At 40.9% G+C, this 10584-nt stretch overlaps 1 protein-coding gene across 1 annotated transcript in view; it reads left to right on the top strand.

The window, feature by feature from the left end:
• Positions 1–10584, top strand: part of RAD54B (RAD54 homolog B) — a 50121-nt gene that overhangs the window by 862 nt on the left and 38675 nt on the right. The window contains exon 1 of the mRNA XM_085861732.1: positions 1–912. This exon is cut by the window's left edge and continues 862 nt beyond it. Coding sequence (XP_085717858.1) covers positions 261–912 — 652 coding nt within the window. The 5' untranslated portion in view covers positions 1–260. The remainder of the gene's footprint in view (positions 913–10584) is intronic.

The raw sequence follows: 10584 nt of genomic DNA, 5'->3' as shown, positions 1-10584 counted from the left end.
GGTGTCAAGACATTGTGGCCACCATTTTTCACAAGGGGTGTCAAGACATTGTGGGTCAAGACGGTCCTTGTGCGGTGTTTACTGACTTAGACGGTGAAGTTAACATCAGTGCCTGCATGATTTCCAAGTAAAATGTTGCAAAACCATTCAGAGTCAGCACTTATTATTCATAGATAGCATTATATGTATATAATATAAACTCTTATCTGTGTAAGAGGGGGGAAAAAACGACCGAATTTAAAGGGGGGAAATGGTACCTCATGGTTATCACTGACAAATCGCTGGCTTGGCGGGAAAATTTACCTCAGCTCCCCGATGACGGAAGCTCCGCATTGGTTACCTCTCGATCAAGTCGTTGTGATTCCACAGATGACGTGTTAATTTGGCGCAATTCGCTCGCGATGCGACGCTCGGCAGCGCCCAGTCAGCTGGGAGTCTCGAAGAAGCCGCGTTTTGTGCCTCCACAGAGGACGGACGGCGACTCGGCGGAGTGCGTGAGTGAGGAGAACACACCTGAGGGCAAGATCATCGGAGGGGAAACAAAAAAGGAGATAATCAAGAGTGGCGGGAAGGGAGGGACCCGAGCTCAGGACGACGATGATGATGATGATAATAATGATGGAAAGGTTGAGGACGGTTCCAAGTCCGAATACAAGAAGAGCGGTTTAAATGTCCACTCGAGGAGTCGTTGCAATGGAGGACTTCAGGTTGGTTTCAAAGGAGTCCCCAGGCCGGTGACAGAGGCGAATAATGGTCACCAAGTGCAGGATGGTCCCTTCGAAAGATACCACAGCGTCATGTGGGCGAAGGCTTCTCGCAAGAAGCACAAGACGTGGGAGGGGGACGCGGTGTTGGTTGTTCGTGGTCGCAACCTCCTGCTCAAGAACACTGAGGGGAAGGACATCGGAAAAGGTCTGCTCGCGTGACCGTCCCACAATGCATTGTGGTTTTTTTGGTGGTGGGGGGGGTGTTGGTGTTGCTGTGATGCATTTGATGCGTTTTATGGTGAACTCGGCGTGCCTCCTGTCGCTTCGCTGACGGGTTTAATCGAAATGCCACATTGCTGTACTTCACAAACGTATTGCGTTTCGATCTGTGAATCCAGATGAGGATGTAAAATGAAGTGAAACGTGTGGGAAACAGGACCTTTTGTAACACGTGGTATGTTAATTACCCCGTGCGCGAAGCGAAGTGGGGTGAAGCGACAGGTTCACTCAAGGTCTACTCCACAGACCACAGACCACAGACGTCGGTCCATGATCGAGGAACCACTTCATTTCAGTTGAATTCGATATTTTGAACACCGTAGAACACGAATCGGAACACTAACCCGCAGTTTATCAGTGCTTTGGCTTTAAATTTAGCAAATTGTATGAAGTCTCGTCCCGATCGTGCACGCACAGAGAGGATCAGCAAGGTCATTGTTTGTCTACCTGCCTGGTAGTGCAACAAAATTAATAATTATTTTAAACGGGAACCTACTGTTTTTTTTAGGGATGTTATAAAGGACACAAACAACAGCACTCGGTACAGCGCATGCCTCTGCCGGGCTGAACGGTTCATATTTTTTTTAACCCACCGGCTGGATCCGGATCTTCACAAAAATCGAACCGGTTCGCCCACGTCACACACCCAACCTGTCCACCAAGTTTCATCCGAATCCATCCGTAACTTGAGGTATCGTGCTCACAGACAAACAAACATCGAGAAAAGGGTGAAAACGACCTCCGTCCTTCTTCGGCGGCGGAAGGAATAACTAATATAACGTGTTAGTTAAATGAGGTGGTGTAAAAAAAACAGTGCATCCGTGGCGATAAATTTCAGCTTCAATGTTTTATTTTGCGTTTTTTTTTTTCTGCAGCCTTTAAAATCTTTGTTTTATTTCGATCGAATTGTATATTTGAACACCGTACCGCACAAATCGCCTTGTTTGCACTTCCGAAAACCTTCGGTTTACTTGCTTGGACAAAATTGTACACAGTCTGAACCAATCAAATTTTCCGCTCGCTCTGAGGACGGAGTAGCAGTGAGATTCAGACAAAAATGATGATGCATAGCAATAGCTAACTTCGTTTAAAATATCTGTTTGTTTCGTGTGTCTTTCTTTTCAAAGATCGTTCCAAAATCATCAGTTTCTCCAAGAAGAGTTGGCGGAAGATTGAGCTTAGTCCGGCAGATATGTGAAATATTCTGGTAGTTTTGTGCCTTTGATGATACAAGCATGAAATTTGGTACACAGTTATAGCATACCCTTAGGAAACATTTTGGATATAGGGACATTCCAGATTACCCCTAGGGTCAAAATGGTGGCCATTTTACAAAATGGCTGCCACGAATAACAAATTCTGCCTACAAGGTCAGCAAAGTCATATGTGCTTGGTGCAAAACACAATGTCGTGAGTATAATATGATTATTATCAACTAGTATGCACATGCTTCATTATGTACTTCATATTTGACTAAAAAATGCATCTACGGTGGTCTATGAGGGACACAGATAACAGTTTACCATCGCAATAATGCATGGCTGGAACAAGAGCTCTGCAATATGATCATGCATGTGAATGTTACCTGAATATTGTTTCTGGAAATATAAATAGATCAAAAATCAAATTTGGTGAAAGGAACTTAGACTCCATGAATATTTCCATTATTAATTACATACTGGTAGCTGGCAATGTCGCGATTAAATGCATAAATTTGCGAAATCGATATTGATGTACTCACTGTATTAATTTTCATGATTGCGTAATAGAAATGTTCAAACTACAATGGTGTGTTCATATTGATTTGGGTTTAACATGGTCCTGTCCAGCGCAAATAAATAATGTATGGTGGCCTATTGGGGACATCGAGTGACAATCACCCAAGGATCGCCATTGTGTATATATGCATCTCCTCTGGGCTGGGGTTCGTAGTTGAAAACATTTTAACTCTGCTATTCTGTTTTCAGGTGATAACTCCACTGTAGTGTACCCAAAGACTAATCCCCTGCTTGGTGGTGGTTCTTCCCAATTTTACAGTGACTGATTGGTGGTGGTTCAAGACAATGGCCAAGCATTTCAAACTATTAGACCCCCAGCAGCGAGGGCCAAGTACATCTGTTACATCAATTAACCAGACAGACTGGAACCTATGTGCACTGTGTCAGATGGACACCACTGAGCCTCTTCATTGTCCAGCTGACTCCAAGCGAAGCACAGGAGGGTCTGGATACCAGACTCTGGCAGACAACCTCCTCAGGTTCAGTGAGATCGACTGCTTGCCAAAATCTCTCGACATCTCCCGCTTGGACGATGGTGAGGGTATTGAGTCCACCTTCCAGCACCACGGCTAAGTGGCATGATTCGTGCAGACTACAATACAACAAAACTCAATTGATTCGGGCAGAGAAGAGGAAAACAACCAGTGGGGATACCGAAGGCATGACACGAACGTATACCCGTCAGAGTGTGGACCGCACAGAGTCACTGCTCGAAACGTGTTTCTTTTGTGACAAGCCAGCAGGTAACGAGTCTTTGCGCAAATCTTCTACCTTTGACCTGGACAGACGAGTCAGGAAATGTGCTCTGAAACGAGAAGACAAGCCACGTATTGCTAAACTGAGTGCTGGAGATATGATGGCGCAAGATGCCCTGTACCATGTGAAGTGTCTGGTTTCCCTCTATAACAAAGCAAGGGACACAAAGAGAACCTTGGATGACCAGGATGATATCAATCATGGCATAGCTCTCGGAGAACTGGTGTCCTACATCGATGATGCCCGCATGGACGCTCTTGTGGCACCAGTGTTCAAGCTGGCAGACCTAACAAGTCTGTACAACAACCGGCTGAAACAGCTTGGAACAGTCTTGACTGGACGTGTTCACTCGACCAAACTCAAGCACCGGATCATGACATTTTCCGGACATGGAGGAGCACAAGCCTGGCCGATATGTTCTGCTTGCTTTCAACGAGGACATCGGATCAGCCTTTCACAAGGCCTGTGAACACGATGATGATAGTGATGGTGTTCATCTTGCTCGAGCCGCGAACATAGTCCGAAGAGACATCTTGAAGATGAAGACAGCCTTTAGTGGTTCATTTGACGCCCTCTGCCAAGAACAATCTGTGCCAAATTCTCTCGTGGCACTAGTTGCTATGATCCTGAATGGTCCCACGATCCAAGAGCAGTTAAGCCACTCATCTGTATCAACACCCACTCTTACAATCTCACAACTCGTCATGTTCAACAGCTACGCACGCCGCCGACAGAGTACGAGTATTGAGTCGACCAAGCACTGCCACAATCGGGAGACCCCGTGCCTGTGTACCTGGGAATGCTGATGCACACAAAGACTCGCAAATGAGACCTGGTTGACACTCTGTTCCACTTGGGTCTCTCCGTCTCCTATGATAGGGTGCTGAGCATCTCCACGGACTTGGGGAACAGTATCTGCCGCTTCTTCCAGCAGAGGGTGCAGTTTGCTCACCTGAACTGAAGAGTGGTCTGTTCACGACTGGCGCAGTGGATAACATCGACCACAATCCCAGCTCAACTAGTGCTCAAGACTCGTTCCACGGCACTGGCATCTCACTGTTCCAGCACCCGAATAGTGAAGTGCGTGGAGTTCAACGGCTGCGGGTAGTAGTCTCAGATGATGTTACTACAACAGCAACCACTGCACACCTGCCAGAGTCATACACCACTGTACCTCCTGTGGTTCTCGGTAAACGTGAACCACCGATGCCCAAGTTAGCTGGTCCCAACAGAAGTGACTGCTCCCGTTAGGGGTCGCCACAGCGGATCATCCGTATGATCCGCGTAGTGATTTGGCACATGTTTTACGCCGGATGCCCTTCCTGACGCAACCCTGGTCGCCTCTTACGACACAGGGATATGGTACACCTATTTTAACCGGGGTATACACCGGCCCAGTATACTGTTACTCATTTCGCCGACCTCGGAAGGATGACAGGCTGAGTCAACCCCCTGGTGTATTAATTCAGTGGCCCAACGGGGCTTGAACTCAGGACCTTTTGGATCCCAAGCCGCTGCCCTAACCACTGCGCCAACACCAGGCTTTATATATATATATATATATATATATATATATATATATATATATATATATATATATATATATATATATATATATATATATATATATATATATATATATATATATATATATATATATATATATATATATATATATATATATATATATATATATATATATATATTTCCCATGTACACATACATATATGTATATATCTGTCTATATATTACATTTGATAGAATCTATATTTAGTTAAATAAAACCACTGGTATGCTTCTTAAATATAGTTGTATCCACATGTATCCTCCTTGTACAACACAAAATCGCCTATTTAGTAAAATGGCCGCCATTTTGGCTCTGGGAAGAATCTGGAATGTCCCTATATCCAAAAGTCTTTGTAAGATACTGCTCGAGCAGTGTGCCAAATTTCATGCTTGTATCACTAAAGGCACATTTTTTTCACATATCTACCGGACTAGCTCTGGACTGTTCCATTTGACCCATCGGCTTCATATGATTTTCATCGCGTCTGTTATTCAAAGTTCACAAACAAAGCTCATATAGATCGTGCTTGTAAACGCAAAGCAAGAGTTGAAAAGACCCTTCCCATGTCCTTTTCTCAAGACTGCATGGGGTAAGGTGTTCTATGAACTCACTCATTGTTGTTATGGTTGTTGTTGCTCGTTTGCTCTTTCCATATACTTTTATATATTTTTATACTAGCAAATACAACTCCGTCACTTTGTTGATGGGCACAACAATTGGGGGGGGGAGAGAAAGACAGAGAGAGGGAGGGAGAGTGATAGAGGAGGTAGGTGTAGGGAGAGAAGGGGAGGGGAGGCAGAGAGGATGAAGAAGGGGGATCTTTAAAGGGGGAGGGGGGGAGGTGGAGAGAGCAACACCTCACCAAATGTTGCTGTTCACTGCGGGAGGGAGGGTGTGAGGAGGGGGTGGGTGTATGTGTGAGGGAGGGGAGAAGAGTGCTGCATTTTATTGGGAGGGGGGAGTGAGGCAGGGACAGACAGAGAGGTGGTAGGAAGGAGGAAAAAAAAAAAGACAGGTGAGGGATGGAGATGGCTTTAGCAAAGAGAATTGTATGTTATGCTTAATGACCACACACACACACACACACACACACACACACACACACACACACACACACACACACACACACACACACACACACACACACACACACACACACACACACACACACACACACACACACACACACACACACACACACCTGTGCCAAGTGCCATTATGGTAATACAGTTTATATACATACACGCACACGCAAATGTACACGCATAAAGTACATGAAAACGACAAACATAAAGATTAACTTTAAACAGAGATCTTTGAAAGAGGAATTCAAGTGGGAAATTAGCAAAATTCAATTGAAAAATGTATCAAGGCCCAGAACACAAAATGTCGATCTACGCTCCATGCCTTCATAGCCAGATCATGGCAAACACGTGGTCGAATGGACCTTATTGTTTTTATATAGGTATCGATGCTGAAGTGAGGGGTGAATTATATTAAAAGGAGATCGCACAAAAAGGTAAAACAAAACATTGTGCTGCAAAAATAAAATTGCACAATTTCAGCAGATGAGACACCTCCCGAGGCGCCAACTGCACGGCACCGCAGAGCCCAACACAGGTGGAAACGGTCTGTCTAATCGATGTTCCATTGAAAGCACTGGTACTTTTACTGAAACGAACAACCAAGCAACTTAGAGAGCGCTCGCCAAGTGGCTTAGCCCTCAAGCAGGCACTCCAACAAAACGGTTGCTAAGAAACGGCGCGCTTGGCACATGATTCTCAATCACCGAACCATCATATTAAACATACACCTCCCATAGATGCCCGAAATGTCAAATATTTTCGAATTAGACAAATAAACACTTTTCTGGAAGTCGGAACTGCTTGTAAGCTCGAGTCTGGAGCTTAATTTTTGTAATTTTGCTTGGGTTAAGAGATTCTCGTGGTGATCGCATGTGTGGAAATGAAATAACGCAACGAACGCTGATGTCTCCAGGTATTTATAAGTATTGCAATGTACCCAGGATTTGTACCAATGATGAATAGGTATTCGATAATATGAGTTAGGAAAGCGGAAAAAAAAAACTTTATTAAGAAATGGTTGCGGCCTGTTCCAAATAAAGGCAAGGTTGAGCTGGCCAAAATACATGGCGGCTTCAGACCCCAGCGATGTTACCTCGGATACACCTTAAGACCCCATTGAGAGTGTTGCTGATAAAGGACAGAATTAAATAATGACATTAATTATCTTCAAAAGGGGTGTTTTAATTAACCCAAACATCCAATTTTCACTCTTCCACTTCCTTGGAGTTTTCTTAGTATGCATGCAAAGTTTCAGGCTGCTCGGTTTCATGGTTTTGGAGTTATGGAGGAGACACACTGACACACACATGCGCGCACATACACAGACACACACACACACACACTGACATTTATTTGTGTCGATTGCTTGGAGATGTATTACTTTATATAATTTTGTGTGATCCTTCTGTGCCTTTCAAAAGGCTTCCTGCTGTCATAGAATAATGAATGTTACCATGAGAACCACGACATGAAGCTCCCACTCTCGGTTATTCTTCCTCAATTGAGGAAAGATATGATTTTAAACCAGGCATCATTATTGGACACAATTTTTTGTTCGAAGTAAATCCATTGTTAGCTTTCCAGTCAAGTAAATCCATTGTTAGCTTTCCAGTCAAGTAAATCCATTGTTAGCTTTCTAATCAAGTAAATCCATTGTTAGCTTTCCAATCAAGGAAATGGATTATTAGCTTTCCAATCAAGTAAATAGATTGTTTGCTTTCCAATCAAGTAAATTGATTGTTTGTTTTCCAATCAAGGAAATGGATTGTTAACTTTCCAATCAAGGAAATGGATTATTAGCTTTCCAATCAAGTAAATCCATTGTTAGCTTTCCAGTCAAGTAAATCCATTGTTAGCTTTCTGATCAAGTAAATCCATTGTTAGCTTTCCAATCAAGGAAATGGATTATTAGCTTTCCAATCAAGTAAATCCATTGTTAGCTTTCCAATCAAGTAAATCCATTGTTAGCTTTCCAATCAAGTAAATCCATTGTTAGCTTTCTAATCAATTAAATCGATTATTATCTTTCCAATCAAGTAAATCGATTGTTAACTTTCCAATCAAGGAAATGGATTATTAGCTTTCCAATCAAGTAAATAGATTGTTTGCTTTCCAATCAAGTAAATTGATTGTTTGCTTTCCAATCAAGGAAATGGATTGTTAACTTTCCAATCAAGGAAATGGATTATTAGCTTTCCAGTCAAGTAAATCCATTGTTAGCTTTCTGATCAAGTAAATCCATTGTTAGCTTTCCAATCAAGGAAATGGATTATTAGCTTTCCAATCAAGTAAATCCATTGTTAGCTTTCCAGTCAAGTAAATCCATTGTTAGCTTTCTGATCAAGTAAATCCATTGTTAGCTTTCCAATCAAGGAAATGGATTATTAGCTTTCCAATCAAGTAAATCCATTGTTAGCTTTCCAATCAAGTAAATCCATTGTTAGCTTTCCAATCAAGTAAATCCATTGTTAGCTTTCCAATCAAGTAAATCCATTGTTAGCTTTCTAATCAATTAAATCGATTGTTAGCTTTCCAATCAAGTAAATCCATTATTAGCTTTTCAATCAAGTAAATCGATTATTATCTTTCCAATCAAGTAAATCGATTGTTAACTTTCCAATCAAGGAAATGGATTATTAGCTTTCCAATCAAGTAAATCCATTGTTAGCTTTCTAATCAAGTAAATCGATTATTAGCTTTCCAATCAAGTAAATTGATTGTTAACTTTCCAATCAAGGAAATGGATTATTAGCTTTCCAATCAAATAAATTTTTTCCTTTCCAATCAAGTAAATCCATTGTTAGCTTTCCAATAAAGTAAATCGATTGTTAACTTTCCAATCAAGGAAATGGATTATTAGCTTTCCAATTAAGTAAATATATTGTTAGCTTTCCAATCAAGTAAATCTATTGTTGGCTTTCCAATCAAGTCAGTCCATTGTTCGCTTTCCAATCAAGTCAGTCCATTGTTAGCTTTCCAATCAAGTAAATCCATTATTAGCTTTCCAATCAAGTAAATCCATTATTAGCTTTCCAATCAAGTAAATCCATTGTTAGCTTTCCAATCAAGTAAATGGATTGCTATCCAATCAAGTAAATTGATTGTTTGCTTTCCAATCAAGTAAATCGATTGTTTGCTTTCCAATCAAGTAAATCCATTGTTTGCTTTCCAATCAAGTAAATCCATTGTTAGCTTTCCAATCAAGTAAATCCATTGTTAGCTTTCCAATCAAGGAAATGGATTGTTTGCTTTCCAATCAAGTAAATTGATTGTTTGCTTTCTAATCAAGTAAATCCATTCTTGGCTTTCCAATCGATTAAATCCATTGTGAGCTTTCTAATAAAGTAAATTGATTGTTAACTTTCCAATCAAGGAAATGGATTATTAGCTTTCCAATCAAGTAAATCAATTGTTTGCGTTCCAATCAAGTAAATTGATTGTTTTCTTTCCAATCAAGTAAATCTATTGTTAGCTTTCCAATCGAGAAAATCCATTGTTAGCTTTCCAATAAAGTAAATCCATTGTTAGCTTTCCAATCAAGGAAATGGATTATTAGCTTTCCAATCAAGTAAATCAATTGTTTGCGTTCCAATCAAGTAAATTGATTGTTTGCTTTCTAATCAAGTAAATCCATTCTTGGCTTTCCAATTGATTAAATCCATTGTTCGGTTTCCATTCAAGTAAATCGATTGTTTGCCTTCCAATCAAGTAAATCGATTGTTTGCCTTCCAATCAAGGAAATAGATTATTAGCTTTCCAATCAAGTTAACGATTGTTTGCTTTCCAATCAAGTAAATCAATTGTTTGCCTTCCAATCAAGTGAATGGATTGTTTGCTTTCCAATCAAGTAAATCAATTGTTTGCCGACCAATCAAGTAAATCAATTGTTTGCCTTCGAATCAAGTAAATCGATTGTTTGCTTTCCAATCAAGTGAATCGATTGTTTGCTTTCCAATCAAGTGAATCAATTGTTTGCTTTCCAATCAAGTAAATCGATTGTTTGCTTTTCAATCAAGTAAACAGATTGTTAGCATTCTAACAAGTAAACCGATTGTTGGCGTTCCAACAAGTAAACCGATTCTTAGCGTTTCAATCAAGTAAATCGATTGTTTGCTTTTCAATCAAGTAAATCTATTGTTTACTTTCCAATCAAGTAAATCGATTGTTTGCTTTCCAATCAAGTAAATCGATTCTTCGCTTTCCAATCAAGTAAATCGATTGTTAGCTTTCCAACAAGTAAACCGATTGTTCGCGTTCCAATCAAGTAAACCGATTGTTCGCGTTCCAATCAAGTAAATTGATTATTTGTGTTCCAATCAAGTAAACCGATTCTTCGGGTTCCAATCATGTAAACCGATTATTAGTGTTCCAATCATGTAAACCGATTATTTGTGTTCCAATCAAGTGAATCG

The sequence above is a fragment of the Eptatretus burgeri genome, chromosome 2 (assembly GCF_056783735.1).
Source record: "Eptatretus burgeri isolate ZD-2024b chromosome 2, Ebu_testis_v1, whole genome shotgun sequence".
NCBI classification, from domain to species: domain Eukaryota; kingdom Metazoa; phylum Chordata; class Myxini; order Myxiniformes; family Myxinidae; genus Eptatretus; species Eptatretus burgeri.
Note: the sequence above shows the minus strand (reverse complement) of the source record. Positions and strands in the feature narration are given on the sequence as shown.